We start from the raw sequence: 27,338 nt of genomic DNA on the forward strand, positions 1-27,338 counted from the left end.
GTGCTTGTGTATGTGTGTGTGTGTGTGTGTGTGTGTGTGTGTGTGAATGTACATGCATGTGCACACGTATGTCCACATGTATGTGCCACTGCAGTAGATTTAGTGTGTGAGAGTTTGCTGCCATATTCCAAGCTGCAGCTTAGTTAAAGTGGCTGGAAATTAAATCTCTGTAAACCCCAGCGCTCACACACACATCCATCACTCACTCCTTAAAAGCAGAGGAGAAGGAGAGAGAGAGAGAGAGAGAGAGAGAGAGAGAGATGAGTGGGAGTGATGAGAGGAGGAGGGAGAGAGAGAGAGAGAGAGAGAGAGTGAGAGGCTGAGGGAAGCAGAGGTCGCTAGTGCCCCCTACAGGTCGTTTCAGCTCTCTTTAGTCTCCTACCTGACTTGGATGGATGTTCAAAGCAGACAATTGAATTGTGCCTAGGTCTAGCTATGTGGACACTTGTCAGAGGCAGCGTTTTTTTGTGTCACTGAGAGATGAATAGCGACAGCTGATTATATTTGGAGCCGGAGTGCTCTGTGTCGAAGGAACTCAATTTTGCAGATGATCTGTCTGGCTCTCAAGTTCCCCCGCTGCATTTTGGTGATTACATCAAGTACTTGTGCTGCAAAGCAAGTGGTTCTGTGACAGCTTGGCTTAACTCTCAGCATTCATCTCTCTCTTTCTCTCTCTCTCTCTCCTCTCTGCATTTCCATCTCTCTCTCTCTCTACTAAGTGTAGTACAGTTTTTGTTTTTTTGTTTTTTTGTTTTTTTAGCATCTTGTGTCATTGTTTTCCTGATTGACTGTTTTCTTTGATGTAATCACGATTTGATTGTCTCTGGAATTGTCAAAATAAAGGTGTCTCTCTCTGTCTCTCTCTCTCTCTCTCTCTCTCTCTCTCTCTCTCTCTCTCTCTTACTCCCTCTCTCTCTCTCTCTCTCTCTCTCTCTCTCTCTCTCTCCCTCTCTCTCTCTCTCTCTCTCTCTCTCTCTCTCTCTCTCTCTCTCTAGTGATCTCAGTGAGAACCAGATCCAGGGGGTTCCAAGGAAAGCCTTCAGGGGAGCTGTGGAGATCAAAAACCTGTGAGTGGCACTTTGGCAATACTTTCTATGTGTGTGTGTGTGTCTGTGCGTGTGTGTGTGTGTGTGTGTGTGGCCCATATGCATGATTGTGTGTTTGCGTGTGTATGTGCGTGCACGTCTGTCCTTTGCTTTTTACCATGTGTGCAAATCTGCACAGCCCCCATGCGCCTGTGCATCAATATTTCATTGTGTTAAATGTCATGTGCCTCCTGCCTGCTGTATTGACTGGCGAGCGCACACTGCTGCTCGTTAGCAGCGCTGGAGCTTTTCTCTGTCCGTCACGTCAGTGGCTTTTCTCTGTTTTTTTTTCTTTCTTTGTTTTCCCTCAGTCATAGTTATGATGATTGAAGATAATTGTTGGTCATTTTGCAGGTACAGTAATTGCCCAGAAGTAATTTTCTAAATATGGATTTTTTTTATATATTTTGCTGCATCCTGCCGTTTTTTCCCAGATCAGATAATTTTTTTGAAATGCCTTGCAAAAATTATTGTAAAAGGACACGACAATGTGTGTGTATGTGTGTGTGTGTGTGTGTGTGTGTGTAGGTTTGTGTGTGCGTGTGTGTGCATGTGTGCGCATGTGTTTGTGTGTGTGTGTGTGTGTGTGTGTGTGTGTGTGCATGCATGTGTGCGTGTGTGTGTGTGTCTGTCTGTATTTCTGTGTGTGTGTGTGTGTGTGCACAATAGTGCGCGGGTGACAGCACATGATTTACTGTCCTTATGTCTTAATTAAATTGTTTCAGCAAAGTGATTCAGAGAGAGAGAGAGAGAGAGAGAGAGAGAGAGAGAGACAGAGAGAGGGGGGGTAAAGAGGTAAAGAGCAGCGCATACAAATTAGAGGACAGATAGAAGAGAGCAGGAAGAGGGGAAGGGATGCAGAGATAAATACATTGAGAAGTACGCCTGGAAGGAAGAAAAGAGCTCAAGAGACACAACTAAAGCGAAAGAGAAAGTGAGAGAGGGGGCGAGAGAGAGAGAGAGAGAGAGAGAGAGGTTGTTGATGAGTTTGCTGAGGGAGTCGATGCATTTTCATCTCTAACTGGCTGTCTGGCTGGAATTTCGCCTGGAGATATACTGTAGGACACCTTTATAGCTTACAACAGCTTCCTTTTTCTTCCTTGTATGTGTGTGTGTGTGTGTGTGTGTGTGTGTGTGTGAGCAGCCAATTGGACTATAACCACATCAGCTGTATCGAAGATGGAGCCTTCAGAGCGTTACGTGACCTGGAAGTGCTGTGAGTACCTCTTTAACCAGTCACCTTGCTGACAGCAGTAGATGATTGGTGGATGATGCCCACCACCAGCAGTGGGATGAGGGTAAAAATAATAACCTGGTTGACCTTTGAAACACTGCATTGTCTGTGCAGCAGCCAAAAAGCCAGGACAGTTTCATATATATACTGAAATGACGCTTATTACCCAGCCTCTATGGTATTATTATCATCATATAATTCATACATGTATTGTTATATCATCAGTGTGCCAGTGTACAGAGACCTTGTCCATCCAAAAAGTCGACCTTTGAGCACAGAGAAGCTTGTTGATATTCTCAATGACAGCCATTTAATTTTGACATTTGGCAAAGCATATTCAGCGTTTGCTTTGGGCTCAGGGTCATTAAATATTTCATATTGGGAGCAATGCCAGCTGTCAATTAGAGTAAAAAAAAAAAAAAGAACATCACACAATGTAAAAATTACAGATACAAGTTTCTGTAGGACTCAAGGGCAACTACGTAAGAGGAATAATTGGCTCTCATATTAAAGCAGCATGTGTCAGAAAATAAGTGAATCCGCTGTCCAGACCTGTCCAGAGTGTCTCCCCTGTCTTGCACCCAATGCATGCCGGGACCGTGACCTGAAAAAGAATAAGAGGAAGTGCATCATCCGTGACTGAATCTGTGAATCCGTCGTATGTCTCCCTCTCCTCAGCACGCTCAACAACAACAACATCAGCCGTCTCTCTGTGGCCAGCTTCAACCACATGCCGAAGCTCCGGACCTTGTAAGTGGCACCGTTGAGTAGTTTCCGCACATTCCTGCCCCCGGGGGAAAGGATTCCTCTCCTCCGTGTCCGTTTGTACAATTGATCGATCGATCCATGCTTCCCCCCCCCTCCTGTACCCCCCCACCACCACCACCCACCCACCCCCCCTATCCTCCTGTCTCCCCTGTCCTCAAATCCCTTATTTCTCCTCTCTCCTCCTTCACCCTTCAACTCCCATCCCCTCCTCTCCGACCTGCTGTCCCGTCTTACACCCCATCGCCTCCCTCCCTCCGCTCTCCCTCCCCTCCCGTTCCCATCCCTCCTCCCCCCCCGCCCCCCCCCAACCTCCAGTCGCCTGCACTCCAACAACCTGCAGTGTGACTGCCACGTGGCCTGGCTGTCGGAGTGGCTGCGGCAGCGCCCCCGCCTGGGTCTCTACACGCAGTGCATGGCCCCGCCGCACTTGAGGGGGCACAACGTGGCCGAGGTGCAGAAGAAGGAGTTCGTCTGCACAGGTAGGAGGAGAGGGAGGAGAGGTGGAGAGAGTGTGTGGCGTGTGTGCGACTGTTTCTGTTCTTTTTGTCTTTTTTCATGACTTAACATCCGCTTGCTGTTTTACCGTCGCGAACCCATCTTTCTCTCTTTGTCTCGTTTCCCTTTTCTTCCTCTCTTTCGCTCGTGCTTTTCAAGATTGGGACGAAGGCAAGTGCTTCATTCTCCCGTTCCATTGGCTTGGCTTTAACCCCACACACTGCATGCACTGAAATACTGTATATGTATTGGCTTTTCTCTAAAGCACTTTGTAGGACAGAACACAAGATTAAAAATGATACTGTAGCCCTGACAAGGTCACTTTCGCATTTATGGGACAATATCTCCTGCACATTGTGTGGACTGTCTTGCTGCTTCACTCTTTGATTTTTTCTCACTGCTTGAGCGTCCTTCGCCTTCCGGGAATTTACGCTGAGCACAAGCTATTATCAATGGGTAATATTGCCCCTGTGTCTCTGTGTGTGTAGGTCACCAGTCGTCGTCGTCTTCCTCCTGCAGCGTGCTTCAGTGCCCAGAGTCCTGCACCTGCAGCAACAACATCGTGGACTGCAGAGGGAAGGGACTGACAGAAATACCCACCAACCTGCCTGAAACCATTACTGAGATGTAATGAGACACACACATAAGTACACACACACACACACACACACCTGCGGTACTGTACATGCGTGCGCCCATGCACACACACACACACACACACGTCCACACTCGGTGATATCTCTTTTCTCCCCTTGCTCTTTCACTGTGTTGCTCTCCGTTTTCTCTCTCCATCTTTCTCTTTCTCTCTCTCTCTCTCTGTGCAGTGGAATAAAACCACACGTCTGTGAAATGAGAAAGCCTGGTCATGCAGCTGGTTGAGAAAATAATGAAGGGATGAGGGAGGAAGAATTGAGAGATTATTCTGAAGGACAAGACAGATCATATCACTGTCTAAGAGGGGACATGCTGAAACGAGGCCGGATTAGAGCCTTACACCAGATTTACAGGCATAAAGTATTAAGACTTTTTTTATGCAGAGCCTGATAGAATAGAATAGAATAGAATAGAATAGAATAGGAAAAATCCTGCACGATCGATCAGTGAAACATCTTGGAACACATTTAGTACTCAGGAGAGGGCTGGAGCGGGGCTGAACAGAAGAGAACAGCAAATGAAAAACAAACTGATTTTGGGGGAAATGTTTCACAATGAGATGGTTGGTTTGCAAATCATGTTCCACAGCCTTTCTTGTCACAGTGACTGAGCATGTGAAATGTTCAGAGAGCGGTTGTTTTGGTTTGCTCTCTCTCCCTCCCTCTCTCCCTCTCTCTCTCTCTCCCTCTCTCTCTCCCTCTCTCTCTCTCTCTCTCTCTCTCTCTCTCTCTCTCTCTCTCTCTCTGGCCTGGCTTGATTTGTTTGGGCCTAACTGACACAGAGTTAAACTGGCACTTTACGGAACACAGTCCAGATAGTTGAGTGTGTGTGTGTGTGTGTGTGTGTGAGCGTGTGGGCGCACACACATGTGCATGTTAAAGAGGGCAAAAGATCAGAGGAACATGACAGACTTTGGCAGCCGTCATCAAAGCGCCTTATCAGGAAATGTTCCCCTTAGTCACTGTGCCCCCCCTGGGGAAACCACCAGGCAGCGATACGGCAGAGATAGCTCTGTGATAGGGGAATGTTAATGTCGCTCCTCAATGGTCTGTGTGTGTATGTTTGGTTCCAGACGGCTGGAGCAGAACGCCATCAAGGTGATCCCAGCTGGGGCCTTTTCTCCCTATAAGAAGCTGCGCAGGATGTGAGTAGATGAGGAGATACACGCAATTGTACACCCTGTCAACCATCGGCGAAAAACCGCACTCCCGTCGTGTTTGTTCGGTCTTTGTCCTCCATTTTTCACTTTCTCTGTTTGTCTCTCTCCCTCTGTCTCTGCTTCTTGTTTTCCCTTTCTTCCTCCCTATTCTCTCTCTCTCTCTATCTCTCTCTCTCTCTCTCTCTCTTCACAGAGATCTGAGTAACAACCAGATATCAGAGTTGGCCGCGGATGCCTTCCAAGGTCTGCGCTCCCTTAACTCTCTGTGAGTACTGTATGATATTTATATAAGCATATACAATGCAGTTGATTGAAATGACACTTTGCCATAATAAAGCCCTTTGAATCTCATAAGGAATCTCTAAACTCTTATTGTCTAAATCTACTTCATCCCTCCTCAACCCCTGCCCCACACTAAGCAGTATAAGTAGGAAGCTTTCTCTATATTTAACTGAACAGTGGTGATCAGTCTTTGTGTGTGTGTGTGTGTCTGCAGAATGTGTGTGTGGCAGACGCTAAGCCCAAAACAATCTGATGCAAAAAGAGAACAAAGTTTCATGGGACTTTTTAGATGAAATCCCCAGTGTCTTCAGGGGGAACAGTGGCTTCCTCCTTGGCCCGAGTCTCAGGTCGGATGGTCTGCGGTCTACTTTGCGTGTGAAGGAAGCATGGAAAGGGAGATGGAGAGAAGAGGAGAGGAGCGGCGAGGGGAGGGGAGGGGAGGGAGGGATGTAGAGTTATTTCATGAAAGAGTTATATTAAGGTCTCGTCTCTCCAAAGTCAATAATTCATAAATGCTGAATTGCTGAATGGAGGCTTCTGCCACCTCATTACACATTCACCACAGAGAGAATGGGACACACACACACACACACACACACACACACATTCACGCTGACACACCACATAGAGTATGGCTTTCGCATTAAGCTGCAGTGTGTGTTCACTGTGTGTCGGTGTTTTGTGAAGTTTTGGTGAGAGAGGACGTAAATGAAGCATCGACTCCCTCGGTTCATGTGTTTGAGTGTGTTTGCATGTGTGTGTGTGTGTGTGTGTGTGTGTGCGCGACAGTACATGCTTACGTGTGTGTGTGTGTGTGTGATATAAATGAAGCGTCCACTCCCCGCACCGTATGTTTCCCAACCCCAGGTCTCTTAGGGACAGCCACTCAGCGTGATGAAATAAAAGCCGATCTAAAACACATGTCTTCAGCCTGCCTACACACACACAGCTCAACTCGGCATGGAGCGGAGAGATGACTGATAACTGTGTGTGTGTGTGTGTGTGTGTGTGTGTGTGGTATTTGTCGGGCAAGGCAGCGGCAGCCCCAGCCTTGACCTGTTTGTGTATGTAATCTGATGTATTTATAGAAAGCCTCTCTCCGATAACAGTGTGCATTCCTCACACTGTAACCCCAGCTAGATTTATGGACTATTTTATTTCATCGTGACATTTATGTGAAAAGTGTTTATCTCTGATTTTCTGCTCTACTTATGCCTCGTTTTTTTTAACGCCCGGTTCGATATACAGTGGGCAGTCAGTTAGACCAAGTCAGTGTTCATACTGTGTATCATTGTGTTAACATGATTTAACCTGTAGGCCAATAAAGCTTTGTTTGCTCACATTTATCATTCTTTTAATGTCTTTTCACTGTATGTTTTCTCCTCAGCACATTTCTATATATGTTGTTTCTTCATATTGCTTATACTCATAACAGCTGTGGTCTTTCTGTACTTTATTTGCATAACTTACTCATGTGTTGTGTATTCTCTATAGGGTACTATATGGGAATAAGATCACTGAGATTTCCAAAGGACTGTTCGAGGGATTGTTTTCTCTGCAGTTATTGTGAGTGAACACACACAAACACACACACACACACACACACACTGAGCTACAGTGAAGAGCTCACATCCACATTGATATTCACCGAAAACTGCTTACCAGAAACATTGTCGTCGAAGTGCGGACATCATGATTGAAAGCTCCCATCATTGACCTGTAATATTCAAAATACTTACTGAAGAGTGATAACAGCATAAGCCATCATCCTCCATCTCTCTGTCTGTTGTTCTCCTCTCTCTCTCCTCCCGTCTGTTTCTCCTCTCCTTCAGGTTGCTGAATGCTAATAAGATAGCGTGTCTGCGTGTGGATGCGTTTCAGGACCTCCACAACCTCAACCTGCTCTCTCTGTATGACAACAAGCTTCAGACCATTGCCAAGGGAACCTTCGCATCGCTAAGAGCCATACAGACACTGTATGTACACACACACACAGCTCCTACACACATATGCGCACATACGTATACTCAAAACCAGTGATGTCGAGGTAAATAAGTAATTTAAACACAAATCAATTATATTTTCAGAAAAATATAAAAGGAAAAATCCACCCTAAAACAAGATATTTCCAGTGTGACTGGATAAATGCTTACTACGCTATCATTATCGTTCTCTTCACTTACATCTATAACAAACAGCTGAATGGAACAAGCTCACACCTGTTCTCTGGGAGTGGTCAAAAAGCATTCTGGGAAATGTAGGAAATCACTAACTGAAGTAGAATTAGACGAGACAAAAAGGTGAATTTATTTTTACAGATTGGTGAAACATAACTGTGTAAGAGTATCCAAGGGTGGAATTTTCCTTTAATGAATGTCTTTTTGCCAATCCTCATATAAGTTTGATCAGTTAATTAGTATGATGTATGCTATGAATTTATCTAGTAAAGATTTCTATCAGCTGAAAAAGTGGTTAAACTATAAATAAAAAGATGGGTACATCCCTGCTCAAGACATATAGAAGAATACAGCTGTATGTTTTTCCGACAGCTTATTTTGTTTGTGTGTGTGTTTGTGTCCATGTCTGTGTGTGTGTGTGTGTGTGTGTGTGTCTCAGTCACCTAGCCCAAAACCCATTTATCTGTGACTGCCATCTGAAGTGGCTGGCAGACTACCTGCAGGACAATCCCATAGAGACCAGCGGCGCCCGCTGCACCAGCCCTCGACGGCTGGCCAACAAACGCATAGGACAGATCAAGAGCAAGAAGTTCCGCTGCTCAGGTATACACACATGCACACAAGTATACACACATTCACACACACACACACAAATGTAGCCATCGTAGAAGTTCCTGCTTTTACATTATGTTGCTCCACCCCAAGACGAATGATTCAACAGAAGAAAACATCCTGCAGTGCTAAAGCAGCATATAAGGGCAGTGGGTTGGCCTCTACAATGGCTACTACTGTATACAGGACATACACACACATACACACCAGAGAGAAATACACACATACACACACACACACACACACACACACACATAGACACAGAAATATTTACCCATAATATCCGAGCTGACACACTGTCCTCTCCTGTGTGATCATTATGTGTCTTCCTGTCAGGATATTCCCTCAGCCTCTCTCTACTAACCTCAGCTCCCCACTATCAGCAATATTTGGGGTCTCTCTCTCTCTCTCTCTCTCTCTCTCTCTCTCTCTCTCTCTCCCTCTGTCTCTCTCTCACACACACACACAAGCATACATACAGACCCACTGAGTACGCTCCACTACTCTCTTTACCTTCTTTTGTTTTTCACTCTTCATCTCTCTCTCTCTCTCTCTCTCTCTCTCTCTCTCTCCCTCCATTAGCTAGAGAACAGTATTTCATCCCAGGTACTGTAAGTCGAGCATGTATGTGTGTGCGACACTCTGTTTTGGTCACTCACGGCTGATGCTGCGCACTCACACTCTCTCACAGCGCTCGGAGTGACTTGCCTTGACTGACAGCCTTTGAATGTTTAAGTTATAACACAGGTCTAACCTCCTATGCACCACAATGCATTAGATCTTGCTAGATACTGTATCACGCTCTTGTCCTTGCACTGGGTTTTCCGATGGCAACTGTGACCTTGACAGCGGTGGGAGAGAAACAATTGGATTAATAAGGTTGGGTCGTGGTCAGTCGGATCCTGCGTGTGAGACTCTGTATAAACAGACGTGTATTTGCACAGGGATCACACAGACTCAGTTTAATACTAGTCCTCCTCGCTTCTTAGCACATCTAATGATAGTTAATGTATGAGCGTGTGTCCGCGAGCATCTGTGTCTGTTTCGCCCACTGCAGAACATCAAAAGGTCACAGAGTTACCATGCTCAGAGGGGTGTTGGGAAATATGTAAATCAGACTTGCATACGAGATCAGTAGTAGGGCTAAAGGCGGTCATTAGCACAGCGGCACACAGAGGAGTTAGTGTGAGTGTGTGTGCAGGCGCGCGCGTGTGTGTGTGAACGCTCACTGCAGTCATTAACTCTGAAGCTCACGGGAGGACAGAGGTTTCAAAGCCCAGATACCACATACGGGGCAAAGCTGAATAATTTAAGAACGTTTGCGGTTGAAAAATTGAATAAACACGCTCTATTCTGTGTTACAAGCACACTATCGCGCTTTAGATCAGTACCTCTAAAATCTACCAGTTTCATTTGCATGATGTCCCCTATTTCACGCTATGTTATTTTGGATCCTGTCTCATGTTTTTCATTAAACTAATGTTTGCTCGAAAAACTCTGGATGCTTTTATTCCAGTTTTACCCTTCCAACCGATTCTTATTTTAGTCTTGTGAACCAGTGATGTGAGATTTAGCTGCTGACTTGATTGCTGCCAAAGAACGCACAAAGCAAGATAACGCCACTTGCACTTGTGAGGGTTAACAGTTGCCGAAATATTATTTTCTTATTATGTTGGTATTATCTGGCTGCTGCGCTGTTTGCTATCCAACGATCCAAAAGCACGTCTCACATCACTCTACCTTTAAGCAAATTAGTCTGGGCTGTGTGTTGGATAAAAGCACCCACCAAATGTCATGTTATGCCAGCGCGATGCTCACTCTTCACGAGCCATTACCCCTTTAAATGAATCACCGCCTAGGGACTGCACACAAAAACATAGCAGCAGTTTGCTCAGTTTTTCATCAGCTTTCCTCCTGTTCAAATAAAATGTGAAATCCCTTCTTCTTTCTCCTACTGCCTCCTCTCTCACACACTCAGGAGTACACCATGTCGGCTGTAAGTAACAAACACACACACACACACATACACATACTCTCTTGCGTCAACTCCGCCCCCCCCCCCCCTCCACCTCTCGTCCCTGAGCCGGCCTCTGACCTGGTTGCACCTTTTTACCTCTAACACAGTGACCTTTGACCCTTCTGTGACTCCTCTTGTCTGTTTACAAACAAAAACAATGAGAATATTCTTGAAGCTTACATCATATCATAACGGTTCATGTATTTCTTCTCCACCTATCTGTGTGTGTGTGCCTGTGCATGTATGTGTGTGTGTGTGTGTGTGTGTGTGTGTGTGTGTGCGTGTGTGTGTGTGCGTGTGTGTGCTTGCGTTCCTGTGTATGTGTGTGTGAGTCAGTAAGTTGTGTGTATCCTACATGTCAGGGCTTCTCTTGCCTTCAGCACTGCTGTAACTCTCCTCCCACTCCTCTGCTGTCTGCAGCTGTAACTGCTCCTCTGTTCCTGCTCTCACTGTGTTTTGCCTCTGAATTAACTCTCCTTTAGATGTTCCAGTCGCGCTTTCTCCTCGCGCCCTCCCTCCTTCCCTTGCTTTCTCTTGATCACCTTCCTGAGCGTTCCTCCCATCTGATCTTGTCTTCTTGTCCCCCCTCCCCTTCTCCACCTATGCTATCCTCTATCTTAGTTCCAAGTGGTACGTTTCTACCTCCTCTTTCTCATCCCTCATCTTCCCATCTTTTCTCCTTCTTTGCATTTGATTTCCCTCCTATCCTAATCTCCTTACATTCAAACCAACCTAACTTTCCTCTCCTCTCCTCTCCTCTCCCCCTCCTCCTCCTCCTCCTCCTCCTCCTCCTCCTCCTCCTCCTCTCCCTCTGTCCTTCCCATCCCCGTGTTCCAGCGGAGGAGCAGTCAGTGAGCAGGTTGTTCCTTTGTGCTTGATCTAACCATGTGGCTGCCAGGTTCCTAAAGTGGAACATGGTTCCGTCAAGCACCATGGAACGGCCCTGCACAACCCTGCAGCATGGCCAAGACGCAAGAGACAGCACACTCCTGTCACCCGTACAACCTCTGTGTGTGTGTGTGTGTGTGTGTGTGTGTGTGTGTGTGTGAGTGTGAGTGTGTGTGTGTGCGCGCCAGTGTGCCTGTGCAATATGATAGATGACTGCCTGGGTGTGTGTATGCATTTTTCTGGTATGATCTCATTCTTGATGCTGTTTTGTTTGTGCTGTGGTTTCTAACACTCAGCAGTTGCTTTGCAGTCTGACAGGACTGAAAAACTCCTATGTGTGTGTCTTGAGCTTTAGTTTGTGTGTGTGCGCGTGCGTGCGTGTGTGTGTGTGTCTTGATCTAGAATTTGTATGTCTCATGTGAAGTTTGTCTTTAAAGGTCATGATACGCGGGCAACATTTTGAAGTAGCAATGCTGATGGGCAACGTTACAGACATCATAACTGACACCATTTTTTCCGTCACACTTGATAAGTCCCGTTCCAAATGAAAGCAACGCAGCCCGTCGACGCTCTCTCTCAAAATTCTCCCCGTGTATCTCAGCCTTCGCCCTGGCCTTCCCCCAGTGTTTCTGTTGGAACCGGCACCAAGTTAGCGCCCAGGCACTGAACAGTTAGGTGACACTTGTGCTTGTGCTTTGTGCTTGTGGCCAGGTACGGAGGACTACCGCAGCAAGCTGGGAGGGGACTGCTTCGCCGACTTGGCCTGCCCCGAGAAGTGCCGCTGCGAGGGCACGACGGTCGACTGCTCCAACCAGAAACTCACCAAAATACCCGACCACATCCCCCAGTACACCGCCGAGCTGTGAGTCACGCTGCGCTCCTCTACTACGCGTGTGTCTCTGTGTGTGTGTGTGTGTGTGTGTGTGTGGGCACGCTTACAGTAGGACTAGCTGAAACTTTCCCTCATTCTCCTACTCGGTCTCCTTTTGTTCTCTCTCTCTCTCTCTCTCTCTCTCTCTCTCTGACTATATGTGTGTCTTTCTCTCCTGTCTCTCTGTTCCTAGGCGTCTGAACAACAATGAATTCACGGTGCTGGAGGCGACAGGGATCTTCAAAAAGTTGCCGCAGCTGAGGAAGATGTGAGTCAGACATGGTGTAGATGTAACGAGAACAAAGCGCCACTCGCGGTGCTTCGGGAAGTCATGCGCGGGTCACACAGCGAGTACTACGAGTGACGAATGAGGACACGGAAATAGCTTTCGAGTGACTCAAATGAACTTTTCGCACTCTCTCTCTCTGTCTCTCTCTCTCCCTTTCTCTTTCTTACCCCTTCCTCCTCCTCTTCCCTTTCCTTTTTGCCGAATTCCCCCTCTCGCTGCCTTTCCCTGTCAATCCCTCCCCGCTCCTTCTACCTCCCTTTCTTCTCTCTTCTTTTCACTCTCTTTCTTGCCACCTTTTTACCCTCCCACCTCTCTCTCTCTCTCTCTCTCACTCCCTCTCTCTCTCTCTGCAGTAACCTGAGTAATAATCGCATCACTGACATAGAGGAGGGGACATTTGAAGGAGCCTCAGGGGTCAATGAGCTGATTCTGACCTCCAACAGACTGGAGAACGTACACCACCGCATGCTGAAGGGCCTCAGTGGCCTCCGCACACTGTGGGTACACGCACACACACACACACACACACACACACACACACACACACACACAATACATGCATATGCAATGACATTATCATATCAAGTATTAATGCAAATGCAATATTCAAATATGCACTCACACACTGTGGACATTGACACAGATGTTTAAAACATTTTTAAACATACACACGTGAGCATGCACAAAACTTATTTGTGTCTGTGCGTGCATGTGTGTGTGTGTGTGTGTGTGTGTGTGTGTGTGCGTGTGCAGTATGCTGAGGAGTAACCGCATCAGCTGTGTGAGTAACAGCAGCTTCGTGGGATTGAGCTCGGTGCGTCTCCTGTCACTGTATGACAACCAGATCACCTCCATGAACCCTGGAGCCTTCGACACACTGCACTCCCTGTCCACACTGTGAGTACAAACACACACACACACACACACATACACACACACTTTCTTTAGGGGCCCATGTGCACCCCACACATTTACCCAATGGAAGTACATCATCCCTGCACTCTATTTTGCTTCTAGATATATGCTTATCCACTATTCATCAACATTTCCTCTCTCATCTTTAATAAATGAAACAGCTAAACAACTTGAAAACACTTGCTGAGATCAATTCATATGAAAGGAGATAGACTCTGCACATTGTTTAAGAAAAATGAGCATCTAAAAAGAAACTGTGTCTCTTTTCATATCACTCTTATGACAAAGAGACGGCAGAAACCTCCACTCAGCACTTCCAATCCTTCTTCATTCTTTCTTCCACAGGAACCTTCTGGCCAATCCCTTCAACTGTAACTGCCACCTGGCCTGGCTCGGTGATTGGCTGAGGAGGAAGCGTATCGTCACGGGCAACCCTCGCTGCCAGAGTCCTTACTTCCTGAAGGAAATCCCCATCCAGGACGTGGCTGTGCAGGACTTCGCCTGTGATGACGGTTAGAGAGCAGATAATAGTTTTTGCACATGAAGCTCTGAGATGAGGTTTCCCTAAGCCCAAATATTTCTCTTGACCAGGGGCAGACGGGTATTTTGTTTGTGTGTGCTTTGTTCTTGGCATAAGGGAGTTTATCCTTTTACATTAACATATATAGAGTCATACTAAATGCATGCAAGTTATGTAGGACTGGTTGGAGATTGAAGTTGCTGAAAGTGCTAATGCTTTCTTTTTTTTATCCCTCTTTACCTCTTCTTTCACTCTTTCCTCCTCTTCTACAAAACTCTCTTCACCTTTCTACTTCATCTGCCCTTTTTCTCTCCCCCTCTCTCCCTCCTTCTATCCATCCATCCTTCCCTCTCTGCCTTTCCCTCCCTCCGTCCCCCTCAGGTAACGATGAGAACAGTTGTTCTCCAGTGTTGAGGTGTCCGGCAGAGTGTTCCTGCCTGGACACTGTGGTGCGCTGCAGCAACAAGGGCCTCAGCACGCTGCCCAAAGGCCTGCCCAAGGAAACCACTGAGCTGTGAGTCAGAGACGGACACACACCACACCCTTTACCACCGTGTAACCAATTCAGCCATTGCACTAGCCCCACTTTTTACATGGCTGCTTCGCTGTGGCTGCACCTCCTGAGAGAAGTCTGTATTGAGATAAACCAAGCGGTACCAGTGGCTGAACACTGTAGCATCAAAGTTGGAAGTTTTAGAAGAAGTTCAAGGTTCTCAGAAAAAACAATTAAGGCAAAAGTCATGACAATGTATTTTTAATTCAGTCTTCAAACAAACTTCAATCTTCTAACTTCAGTCTAACTGTAGAAACGGAGAAACTGTAGCTAAATATATTTGAACAAATATCAGCACACAGGCTTCGAGATACATATGTAGGCATAAGCTTGCTGAAGATTTTATTGTAGAAACAGATCCCACCACATACACACACACACACACACACACACACGCACACAGACAGAAAGAGACAGTCACGCACACACCAAATCCCTGATAATCAGAAAGTAATAGCTCTAAATGAAACAGCAGACAATGGGCTAGGTGGTATTTATCCTGTAGGGAACATGCATTTCTCCAATATTAACAAAGACTTAATTAATACACGAAATTAATAGCAGACTGTCACGCAACGACAGCAATAGGATCTCAGCTGCGTGCGTCTATGTGTGTGTGTGTGTGTGTCTGAGAGAGAGAGAGAGAGAGAGAGACTGTGTATATTAGGATGCCTGTGGGGATATTAAACTCCAGTGTTTGTTATGGCTCTAGCAGTAATGACTGTTCACACTGCTGGAGATGAGGAATTTCCCACATGGTTAAATAACTTCATTTTCTCCCTTCCCATTTTCTCTCGCTCTCTCCCTCTCTCTCTTTTCCTTACATCTTCCATATTGCTTTTTGCATGTACTTTTGTTTCCAACTCTCCTCTCTCTCTTCTCTCCCTGCCTATGTCTCTCTGTCGTTCTCTCTCCCTCTCTCTCTGCGTGTCTCTCAGGTATCTGGATGGTAACCACTTCACTCAGGTCCCTGTGGAACTCTCCAATTACAAGCACTTAACACTCATGTAAGTCTCGCCCACGCACCCTCAGCCCACACACACACACACACACACACACACATACATACATTCACACACATACACACTCAGACATTAATTCACATATAATGAAGACAGAGTTTTACGCCCGCGCACACACACTTTTAATTGAAACGTGACTTGGCCTACAGTATGTTCCCTGCACTCTGCCGTTGAAAACCAATACTAACTGACTGGAGTTCTGTCAGCGCTCTGTGTTGTATCACTTCTGATGTTCTCCTGTGTTTTTATGACCTGCTGTGGCCCTGATGTGGGCATAACTACCTGACTGTCTCTGCAAGCATAATGAAGTACAGTAGTGTAAACAAGAGCATCATGTACTGCATATACTGTAGTCTGTGTGTGTGTGTGTGCGTGTGTGTGTGTGTGCATGTGTTGACGTGTGCCTGTGTGTGTGTTTTATGTATCTGTTGTGGTTTCCTTTTTCCTTTTCAGTGATTTGAGTAACAACCAGATCAGCACGTTGTCCAACCACAGCCTCAGTAACATGTCCGAGCTGCTTACCCTGTGAGTCTGGCTTTACATCAGTCCCTCTGTGTGTGCGTGTGTGTGTGTGTGTGTGTGGGGGGGGGGGCAGGGTCAGAAATTAACAGAGGCTCGGGGGGAAAAATGCTCTTAAACGTTCATAAAAAAGCCTGTGAAATTGAAAGTGAAGGTGCAAAAATGCCCCCGATAAGTAGGACTTCCCTTTTTTACACCATTTTTTTTTTGTTGAGTTGTCATATATTCCTAAATGAATACTGTCTCCCATGGGTCACCGTAGGTGATTCGTGGGGAGTCTATGACTGAGCTTTTTTTTTTTCCCAATGCGTTCTGGGCAAGAAAAATGGAGCCGTTTTTTAATCAGAAAAAAACTGAGTGCGCAGCAGTAGAGCCGCAGTAGAAAATATTGTCACCACGCAGCCTGGAGTAGAACAAAATGCCGAGCTCACACAAAGCACTGCGTCAACAACAACAAAACAACCAACATTGAACTCAACAGTCAAGGGGTGGAAGATGGGCCAGTTGGGGACAAAAGGGGGAAAACGGCACCATCCTCTGCTGTAAGGCAACGCCGCCAGTTTCCAACAGCGGGAAAGACGTTAAAACAAATATTATTGGTGCAAATTGGGTTTTTATTTGCCAATATACAATGCAAATGTATTATTTCATATTTGAATAAAATTGCCCCAGAAAAGCACCTAAATGCCCCTAAAAATCAGATCAAAGGGGGAAAAATGCCCTGTGAAAAAAGGTTAATTTCTTACCCTAGTGTGGGTCTGTGTGTATGCAAGCTCAGGTACGTGCGTGTGTGTTTGTAGGCACCTATGTGTGTGTATGAGTGCGTGTTTCGGGACGGGGGATCGGGAGGGGTGTGTGCGTGCGTGCGTCTGTGTCGACGGGTGTGTTGAATTACGTGTCTGTGTTTGCTCGACTGCTTCGCTCGACAGAATGTAAGTCATAAACGTGATTGTGCTATGAAACGCCTTGCTGCGTCTGAAGCCTTCAAGGAATCTACCTGCGTGGTCATTTCTCTGCGCGCTAATGTGTTTATTGTGTGTGTAAAGCATCCTGAGCTACAACCGCCTGCGGTGCATACCAGTGAGGGCGTTCGACGGGCTCAAGTCTCTCCGCCTGCTGTGAGTATCTGTGCTGACACATTCGGGGTGGCGGATAACGGAGAAACGCTGTGAAGACAGTCTTTAGTCAGACTGATGTTAAAGAAGTGTTCCAGACTCTTAACATTCCTTCCCTTTTCTACTTTTGAGCGCTCTGTTTCTCTTTCTCCCGCTTTGTCTCGCTCCCCCTCAGATCTCTCCATGGTAACGACATATCGGTGATACCGGAGGGAGCCTTCAAAGACCTATCATCGCTCTCCCACCTGTGAGTGGCATGCACACACACACACACACACACACACACACACATACATGCACACACATCACATCACTGTTCATGTCTTTCTCTGATGGAAGTGTCTACCTTCTCACATTATAGAATAGCAAAAGAAAAAACACATTATCATGACAAAAGAGCCTTTTCTCATCGCCCGAAAGGAAAATGTCTATTCAGTGAGGCTTGTCTGTAAAGGTATTGGGCTGCCAAAAGTAGCAGAGCAACAAACCTGTCAACAGCCCCTCCTTCTTCCTCCTCTCCTTTGTTAGACTTGGATTCAGAGGAGACGAGGGCTTACAGCAGTATCCTGAGCACACCCACCCTATTTTCTGCAGCATTAACAGTAGATCCAAATAATTGCTATTAAAATAGAAGGGTGGGGTCACGATACTGCAATTGGGGATCTACTGTACCTTCCTCCCTTCAGCAGTGTTTTCTCCTCGTTCACTACAGCAACAAAATGGGTTTTGTAGGTTGTTTTCACTGGTAAAATAATGTTAAAGGTGCTACATGTAGCATTTTAACATGAGTGAATCATCACCACAGTAATTTTGAGACTGTAGTGTAATTATCATAAACAATATGAGACCATTGCTGATAAGATTGGCAGCCTCTACACTGCATCTTACATTGTGAGCCACCGGGTCAGATTTGCCTTATACTGTAGCACAAAGGGAGATTGCTTTATGGTACTAAACAGGAGGAGTACCACTGTTCTTCCCAACTCCACCTAGCTGCAGACCACAGAACAGGGCAGAGTCAAATGTGGGTGGGGCCAAACATTTAACTCCTCCCACTATGTGCTTTTCCAACCACAAGCCTTTACAGTCAGGTTAGCTGTGGCAGACATGATCACAGTTAATTTGACAACAATGTATTGATGTTTAAAAATGCTACTTGTAGCACCTTTAATATTGAATATAATAATAATATAAAAATAATATTGAGTGAATGAATACAACAAGGCTCGAAGCTCTTAGGAGAAACCTCATTGCTGCATATCCTGCATAACTGTTCCTGTCACTGAACTGTGTTTTGTCCTCCCTCTCCCCCTCTCGCCCCCTGGCAGCGCTCTGGGTGCCAACCCTCTCTACTGTGACTGCCACATGCAGTGGCTGTCAGACTGGGTGAAGAGCGGCTACAAGGAGCCCGGCATCGCCCGCTGTGCCGGACCCGGCGACATGACCGACAAACTGCTGCTCACCACGCCGTCCAAGAAGTTCACCTGCACAGGTAAACACACTGACACACAACTACACACAAATACACACACGCTACAGAAGCACAAGAGCACATACACACGTCAGCACACACACATACAGACATACATCTACGGAGGTTGAACAAATGCACTTTCTTAGGTCCAAAAACAAGAGCATGCACATCCATACTCTACAAACAAGCAGACTATTCCTATTCAGTACCATCCAATACACACACACACTTGCTGCGGACTCCTAGAGGGGACCACAAGTTGCCATTAATAAATACTGATGAGTTTGAATTTTACAATCCACAAATTTGTTTGTGAGCATGGTTTTGGCAGTAACTCATTATATCACAAAATGCTACTGACTGTTACCTTAACCCTGTTACATCACATTAAGTATGAATACATTACTGAAATCTATTTTTAACCTAATCTAACTGACGCACTGTAGAAGTCCCCGGGCCTTGTGGTTTTCTGGTGCCAGGTAAAGTAGCCAATCACATCGCAGTACTACCTCCTCAGTCCCGGCTTCCCCAGCTCCTTGAACCAGACCCAGCCCAGCTACTCCTTATCCTTTGAACTTTGACCCTGCCCAGAATGCACCTCTCTTCTTCCCCTTCAGTCCCAATGTTCTGACCTGCAGTGTTTGACCCGACTGTTGAAACTTTGTGTTCTGTCATGGAAATTTGGGAATATGTACAGTATGTCTTTCATAATGTCATGGTCCTGCAAAGGAAACCTTGCATCTTTCTTCTTGACAACCCAGTTACAAACCTGCAACTCAACCTCCTGCCTCTAACATCTATTTTAACATTCTTCATGAGTTTATACAAAGTCATTTTTCCTCACATATAGACAATGTTTTAATGCTGCAAGCTATTATATAATGTATAGTGGAATGTCAAAAATGACATAGCAGTCAATGGGAAAATCCACCAGTTTCTACTCCTTTTTAGAGATGCAAGGTTTTTGCAGGTCCTGACAATATGTCTGATTGTGTGGAAACGTATGCATTCGTACACCTCTAAGCCCAGATGTTCTTATAAACCTAACTCTGTGTGTGTGCGTGTGTGTGTGCGTGTGTGTGTTTGTGTGTGTGTGTGATACAGGCCCAGTGGATGTGAGTATCCAGGCTAAGTGTGAGCCTTGCCTGTCCAGCCCCTGCAAGAACGATGGTACCTGCTCCAATGACCCTGTACACTACTACCGCTGCACCTGCCCCTATGGATTTAAGGTACACATATACAGTACACACACACACACACACACATACACACAGACGTAATGCCTATATAAACCATCAGGTCCATACATTTTTGAAGTTTTGACACAGTTTTTGAAGAAGAGAGTATTCCAATGACAAGGAGATAATGAGAAGCTTTCAAGAATAAATGCTTCAAAAGCTGTTCGTCTCTGAATTTGTGTGTGTGTGTGTGTGTGTGTGTGTGTGTGTGTGTGTGTGTAGGGCCAGAACTGCGAGGAGCCCATCCATGCCTGTATCAGTAACCCCTGCCAGAACGCTGGCACTTGCCACCTGAAGGAGGGAGAGGAGAGCAACTTTTGGTGAGAGACTCCTGACATTGCACAAAAACACACACACACACACATACACCGACCCTGTGAAGTATAAACACATAAACACACAGAACCCCCTTGCACCCTGACTTTCCCCTTAAATTTCCCCTTTAAGTAGCTTCAAAGTTAGAAAAAACATTTTTCCACACTGTGCGACAGTCACATCCGTATTCTGTATCTGTTCGTTCCAACGCTTTATTGACACTATATCACGCTTATATTGAGTGAAATATTCAAAGCCAAGATGCCATTTTTTGTGGCTGCACCATGCCATCAAATGTAATTCAGTATGAAAATATATCTTTGGAAACCTTGGGATCTTGACTTGAATTTAAAATAAAGTTCTGTGGGTTTGAACAAAGCGGTGTGGGACCATCAGGGTGGAACAGGTTTTAAGCTTGCGTCCCGACCAGTTTAAGACGTAGATGCGGTGAATCACGCAAAACATCAGGTCAGAGATCAGTTAACCGGTGAACCGGTGATTACTGGGAACACACTAGACGTAGCATGTGATCCATAGACACTCGTCTGGTCGGACCGTCGCTGCTAATGACCGGTGGGAATGAATTTCCAGGAGGTAGCGGGCTCAGGGGAGCCGTCCTGTCCTCTGCCTGTCTGTGAGCCAGTTAGTGCTGCTGGGAGAATAGCCTTGTCTTCATTAGGCTGTTTAGTATTAATGTGGTGTTGGGTGGGGGGGGGTTCAGGGGTGTAGGGGAGGTGGGGTGGTGACTAACGCCTGTCTGCATGTTCCTAGGAGATTAGAGCCGCCCACTCAGACACTCAGGCTCGCCCCGTATCGCATCTCTCCCCGTTCCTGTCTCCGGCTCTTTCTCTGTCCTCTGTATTTATTTACTTTCTGAACCTCCGCTCCGTTCCTTTTGTGTTTCTGCACTCGGTCTTTTCTCTCGGTGTCTACGTCTCTGTCTTTGTACTCCTTATTTCCCCTCTCTGGTGTGGTGGGGTAGAATATTCATCGTGAAGAGCTGTCGTTGACTATATAATGAGATATTAATCCACCTGAGTACGTGCCGCATAGGAGCTCTTTATTAGGCCCATAATATACCACTCGGTGTGTGTGTGTGTGTGTGGGTGTGTGGGTGGGTGTGTGCATGTGTGTGTACGTACGCAGTAATAAACCTGAGTAGTAGTTATAGAGTTGAGGCACGCTCACGTTAACAGAATAATGACTTTCCGCTGGGGATATGTAGATGGAGCTGACGCTGCTGTTATGAGGGCGTGTGTGTGTGTGTGTGTGTGTGTGTACATGTATATGAGAAAGAGAAACAGTCAGTGTGTATGTGAGTATATCTTTGTCATCCAGAGATCGCTTAGATGTCAGTTGATCAAGTTCTGTATGTGTGTGTGTGCGTGTGTGTGTGTGTGTGTGTGTTCTCAGGTGTGTGTGTCCGGAGGGCTTCGAAGGGGACATGTGTGAGATCAACATTGATGACTGTGAAGATAATGACTGTGAGAACAACTCCACCTGCGTTGATGGGATCAACAACTACACTTGCATGTGTTCACCAGAGTACACAGGTAACACACAAACACACTCCTTTACACACACACACACACACACACACACACACACGCATTAGCAGATATCAGAGAATAAGCATACACCCACAGGCAGAACTTCGTCAACTGAAATCACACACACGCATACTAACATTCAAATTCAGAGAGTGCTTTTATTTCTCTGTACACAGAAACACACACACACACACACACACACACACACACACACACACACACACACAGATAAGTAGGCAATTTTACACTGATACACTCCAGACAAAAGCACACACTCTTCTGACTAACACTAGTGCGTTGCTACCTGTTTGTCTGCTTTTGTAGTGTGCTAATCATCGCTAACTGCTAACCTTTGTGGCGCCTTTGTTCTCTCTGTCTCTCTGTGTCTCGCTCTACTTTCTGGTCTCTCTATCATCTGTCGTCTTGTCTCTGTGGTTGCAGCTGCTACCAATGAGGTGGAGAGAGGTTAGTCTGTTCTTCTCTCTCTCCTTCCTGTCCCTCACTCCTTCCTTCCTTCCTTCCTTCCCTCCATTCCTGTGCTATATCCACGCTCCTGTCTTTAGAAACTGTATAATCAATGCCATAGATTTAAATGATGCAGCCTTGCGCAGAAATATCACTCTGTGCCAATAACTCAGACTGTTGCTCTGTGTACTCAGTGCATGTCCTTGATGTTCCAGCAGACCATTGGGTTGGTAATTAGTCCTCTCAGGTTATTCTGCTCCCTGCTTTCAAGTCCAAAGGTTGAAGTTATTTCATTGCAAATGCGTCACAATAATCCTAGCAAACATTTTGACATAAATATTGATACAACAGCTTGCACCAATGAATGAAAGTTGAAAGTCTGCAGTTGTCCATAGCTGCTACCTGCACTGCTTTGTGAAATTGGGACCTAAATATCTTTCTGATATCTGTTTCCAAAGCTAACATGACTGATCAAAAAAGAGTGAGGTCGCACGTCCAACACTGGGGACAAAATGACTGGATACAATACTCACATTTCACTTATTTATTGGAGCACACACCACGAAACACTAATGAAACACTAACAAGAAATCAAGAAAAGCCTTCATCAGACCATTCAGAGCATCAATGTGTTGTATTCAGTCATTCTTTCCCCCAATTTTGGATGTACTACCTCACTCCTTTTTGAGTAGCCATATTGGATATGATCTTTTTGGCTCAGCACTCGACAAACAAGATTTCCATTGTCAAAGTTCACTTTTCTGCCTCTCACAGTTTCCAAATAAAATCTGCCATAATGTCATGTCCAATGCTTGCTGGGATGTTACTCCAACCCTGCCAGTAAAGACTTGTTTACAAGATAGACGCTCAAATGTATGCACACACACACACACACACACAGCTATTCATTCCACACACGGTCTCATTGATCCCAGAGAGATCGCATAATTATTCCCAGAGCGAGCCTTGTGCTGTCAGGAGTATTGGTTTATTCCCTGGTGCCTGGTCAATAATGTGGTAGGAGCATTCGGAATTTCGGGAACATCAGGATCCACGTGGGAATATCATCGGGAGTATGACATTCCCAGAGATGAGATCATTTATCAAACCCCTGTATTGGTCGTGGCTGCAAGAGAGTCATCCATCATCTGAATACACGCCCAAACTCCCTAAAGAACACACATACACACATACACGTACACACACTCTCACACACTCATGCTCAAATGCTCAAAAAGTCGAAGGGACTTAGAGTTGAAAATATAGAGGTGGTTTATAATTTCACTTAATCTTTTATGGCTTGGAATAAGTAGGCTTTATTAATTTAGCAAGGAGAGTGAGGAAGGATGAAAAGGCCTCAGTGCAAAAGGACAAGCACTCACTTTCTACCTGTGTGTGTGTGTGTGTGTGTGTGTGTGTGTGTGTGTGTGTGTGTGTGTGTGTGTGTGTGTGTGTGTGTGTTCCTAGGGGAGCTATGTGAAGAGAAACTGGATTTCTGCGCTCCAGAGCTGAACCCATGTCAGCACGACTCAAAGTGCATTCTGACCCCTCAGGGATACAAGTGAGTGAACTGGACACACACACGCACGCACGCACACACACACACTCACACACACACACACAGTTGGTGAAGTTAGCTGTTGGCGGAGTTAGCAGTGTTTTCTTGTTTCTCTCCCTCAGGATTTGAGTACTAACATTTCTCACACTGAAATAAATGAGTTGCTGATTTTTCCCTCCAGAGATAAGCAGCGTGTCTGTGTGTGTGTGTGTGTGTGTGTGTGTGTGTGTGTGTGTGTGGGGAGTGGAAGTGTGAGTTTGGCTCCCTCATAAGGTTTCCTGTTCAGATCTTATCTGAACCTCGTTTCAGTTTCACTCCCCAGCGATGTGCACTAGGGTCAACGTAGTGTGCCTGTGCCTCTGCCTGCGTGTGTGTGTGTGTGTGTGTGTGTTTGTGTGTGTGTGTGTGGAACAAAAGTAGAGTCCGAACACTGAAAGCTGTTCCCAAGGTGTATAAATTTATTAACACCCCGACATTGGATGTTTGGAGCTCGGTTCTCTTCATCAGGTGATCTTGAAACATCGCGTCTAGGTGTTTTTATACAATAATGCACCTTGGGAGCCACTTTCAGTGACTCTAATTGCTTCTAGGTGCTTTATTCTGTCTGGGACCTGGTTTAGAATGGGACTTGGGTGTTTTTACTCTGCACAGTGTTTGTGCACACCCCAGGTTATGGTTTGTCAGGGTCAAGAGGGAATCAAGGTGTTTCACCGTAAATGTGGAATGTCTTCTAATATCTTGAACACAAGCAACAGTGACATCAAATCCACCTATAAATACTGGAGGTTCAATGAAATATCACATTATCATTACTGTTACTGTCTTCAAAATGACAAAATCCTTTTTTCCTTCACCGTCAATGTGTGCATGTATGTGTGTGTGTGTATCTGTGTGTGTGTGTGTCCTCCAGGTGTGAGTGTACTCCAGGCTACGTCGGGGAGCACTGTGAGCTGGACTATGATGACTGTGAAGAGAACAAGTGTCAGAACGGTGGCCAGTGTATTGACGCTGTCAACGGATACACCTGCGTCTGTCCAGAGGGATACAGGTGAGGCACACACACTTGAGCAACACACACACACTCACACAAAGGCACACACATTCCACACGCACACTCACACATGCATGCAAGCACACAAACGTTGCGTCAGCCAAGCAATCGCATTGCTAAAAGATGCATTCCAACCATGTGTTGGTAGTCATTTTATAAAAGCCATAATACCCTTAAGGATGTTTTTTACTGTGATTATGGGTACTTTTGTGTTGCCGATGGTTCCCAGCTGTGCCTCATACCTACTGCATCACCACCGCACCTGTAATCAAAGGAAAGAAAAACCCCTAAGGCATAATTGCTATATCTGATGTGTGTGTGTGTGTGTGTGTGTGTGTGTGTGTGCGTGTTGCAGCGGGCTGTTCTGCGATTTCTCTCCCCCCATGGTCCTTCCTCGCACCAGCCCCTGCGACAACCATGAGTGTCTCAACGGCGCGCAGTGCGTCGTCATGGGAACGGACCCCCGCTGCCAGTGTCTCCACGGCTACCAGGGCGAGCGCTGCGAAACGCTGGTCAGTGTCAACTTCATCAACCGCGAGTCCTACCTGCAGCTTCCCTCCAGTCTCATCTCACCGCACACCAACATCAGCCTCCAGGTACACACACACACACGCTCCGTCACACGCTCACACACCGTACACATGCTCTGGGTTTGCTTATAAACTGTAATGAATGTCCTGTTTCCAGATCGCCACAGACGAGGACAGCGGCGTGCTGCTGTACAAAGGGGACAACGATCACATCGCCATGGAGCTGTACAGGGGGCGCCTCCGGGTCAGCTACGATACCGGATCCTACCCCCCCTCCGCTATATACAGGTACGCACATACACACCTAAGCATTACCAAAAACTGACACCATCAACGTATACTGAGTAGTGCCACTTTCACATGAGGAAAGATACAGACGTGTAGATTAAATCTCTCCGTTCTCTCCCTCCCCCCCTCTCAGTGTGGAGACAGTGAATGATGGGAGTTTCCATGCTGTGGAGTTAGTGGCGTCAGACCAGACTCTGTCTCTGTCCATCGACGGCGGGGCGCCCAAATCCATCAACTCCCTCAGCAAACAGTCCACACTCAGCATAGATTCTCCGCTGTACCTGGGAGGTAAGGACAGGACCATGGTGTGTGTGTGTGTGTGTATATGTATGTCAATGTGTGTACAAGGTATATGGGTCATTATGTCATCATGGTGGTGTCTGTATGTTTGTTTGTCTGTATGTACACACTCTCCTATGTACAGAGTAACTCAAGCACAATACATGATATAAACTTCATACTGACACCACAGGTTCCCCCTATAGAAATTTGCATATTAATGAGAAAAACTGATTTTCTTGAAAAACTACTAAACTCCTTAATGCTTTAAGATACATAGTTCCTATTAATGCCCCCCTTGTGCTATGTTAGAACAAGTATGTTGATATAGAAATATTTGCCAATCAGTGCATTAATTAGCTTAATTACCCCTAATGACCTCATTAGCATAACTGGTCATCTTTAATATATTATGGTGATTATGGTGGGACATTAGGCAGCTTAAGTGCCTCTTGCCGTTAATTGCTCTCCTTCTCACACCAGTCCTTTTGTGTTGTTGTGCTCTTATTTAAGGGCCATTCATATCTAGAACAATAACTATAAAGATAATTATAAACTATAACAATACATTGTTGCTGAAGTATTCACACTACAGTAATATCTGTGAAAGTTCATCAGCAGAAGAAGCATCACTGCAGTGAGATACCGAATTCTCCGCCCACTTCTTTCCTAGAACTTTAATTTGATTGGTTGAAAATGTGTTATCGTTGCTATTGTTGCATACACAAAATCGCTCTCAGATCAAACCAAAAACATAGTTACTATTAGAAAAATATAGTTATCGTTTTGGATGTTTTTATAGTTATTGTGTAGAGGGAACACAGACATTTTATTTACTTAGAACAATTTAATATAGTTATACATAGTTGTCTTTATAGTTATCATTCTCGATGTGAATTGGCCTTTATTTAGTACACTTCAGATATACATTTGAGAATTCCTCTCTACATTACTGATGCTGTGATGTCTGTACCCCCGTCCTCCTCCAGGTATGCCGGAGCGTGCGTCCATGTCGGGGGGGCTGTCGGCCCTGCAGCACAGCGCGGGGGCTCACAATGGCACCAGCTTCCACGGCTGCCTCCGCAACCTCTACATCAATGGGAAGCTGCAGGACCTGGGGGCCGGACTGGGGCCGGGGGCCGGAGGAGCAGGCTCCGGGGCCGGGCAGAGTTCCGCAGGGCAGTGGCTGGGCCAAGGGGTGGAGCCGGGCTGCCAGCCCTGCCAGAGAGGCGCCTGTGTCCAGGGCGACTGCCACCCGACGGGGCACAGCGGCTTCACCTGCACCTGCCACCCTGGGTGGACCGGGACGCTGTGTGACCAGCAAGTCAACAACCCCTGTGACGGGAACAAGTGAGTGTGTGATTCAAGGGGCTTTTGTGCCTCTAGATGAAGGTGTATGTGTTGGTGATGGGATG

General features: G+C 46.0%; 1 protein-coding gene across 1 annotated transcript in view; it reads left to right on the forward strand.

Annotated features, from left to right (window-relative positions):
* Positions 1-995: 995 nt before the first annotated feature.
* Positions 996-27,338, forward strand: part of slit2 (slit homolog 2 (Drosophila)) — a gene marked incomplete at its 5' end in the record, with an annotated part of 30,551 nt that continues 4,208 nt past the window's right edge. The window contains 30 exons of the mRNA XM_071541100.1: positions 996-1,067; positions 2,230-2,301; positions 2,998-3,069; positions 3,403-3,566; positions 4,071-4,209; positions 5,309-5,380; positions 5,589-5,660; positions 7,172-7,243; positions 7,510-7,653; positions 8,294-8,457; positions 12,083-12,233; positions 12,436-12,510; positions 12,885-13,028; positions 13,285-13,428; positions 13,792-13,958; positions 14,348-14,480; positions 15,458-15,526; positions 15,995-16,066; positions 17,107-17,178; positions 17,351-17,422; positions 18,504-18,667; positions 19,754-19,878; positions 20,110-20,207; positions 21,616-21,755; positions 23,685-23,778; positions 24,686-24,823; positions 25,182-25,422; positions 25,514-25,644; positions 25,778-25,932; positions 26,913-27,273. Of these exons, the coding sequence (XP_071397201.1) occupies positions 996-1,067; positions 2,230-2,301; positions 2,998-3,069; positions 3,403-3,566; positions 4,071-4,209; positions 5,309-5,380; positions 5,589-5,660; positions 7,172-7,243; positions 7,510-7,653; positions 8,294-8,457; positions 12,083-12,233; positions 12,436-12,510; positions 12,885-13,028; positions 13,285-13,428; positions 13,792-13,958; positions 14,348-14,480; positions 15,458-15,526; positions 15,995-16,066; positions 17,107-17,178; positions 17,351-17,422; positions 18,504-18,667; positions 19,754-19,878; positions 20,110-20,207; positions 21,616-21,755; positions 23,685-23,778; positions 24,686-24,823; positions 25,182-25,422; positions 25,514-25,644; positions 25,778-25,932; positions 26,913-27,273 (3,789 nt within the window). The remainder of the gene's footprint in view (positions 1,068-2,229; positions 2,302-2,997; positions 3,070-3,402; positions 3,567-4,070; positions 4,210-5,308; positions 5,381-5,588; positions 5,661-7,171; positions 7,244-7,509; positions 7,654-8,293; positions 8,458-12,082; positions 12,234-12,435; positions 12,511-12,884; positions 13,029-13,284; positions 13,429-13,791; positions 13,959-14,347; positions 14,481-15,457; positions 15,527-15,994; positions 16,067-17,106; positions 17,179-17,350; positions 17,423-18,503; positions 18,668-19,753; positions 19,879-20,109; positions 20,208-21,615; positions 21,756-23,684; positions 23,779-24,685; positions 24,824-25,181; positions 25,423-25,513; positions 25,645-25,777; positions 25,933-26,912; positions 27,274-27,338) is intronic.

The sequence above is a fragment of the Centroberyx affinis genome, unplaced genomic scaffold (genome assembly GCF_046629955.1).
Source record: "Centroberyx affinis isolate AG114_WGS23_722 - 3 ecotype Tasmania unplaced genomic scaffold, CSIRO-AGI_Caff_v1 ptg000214l_1, whole genome shotgun sequence".
Taxonomy (NCBI): Eukaryota; Metazoa; Chordata; class Actinopteri; order Beryciformes; family Berycidae; genus Centroberyx; species Centroberyx affinis.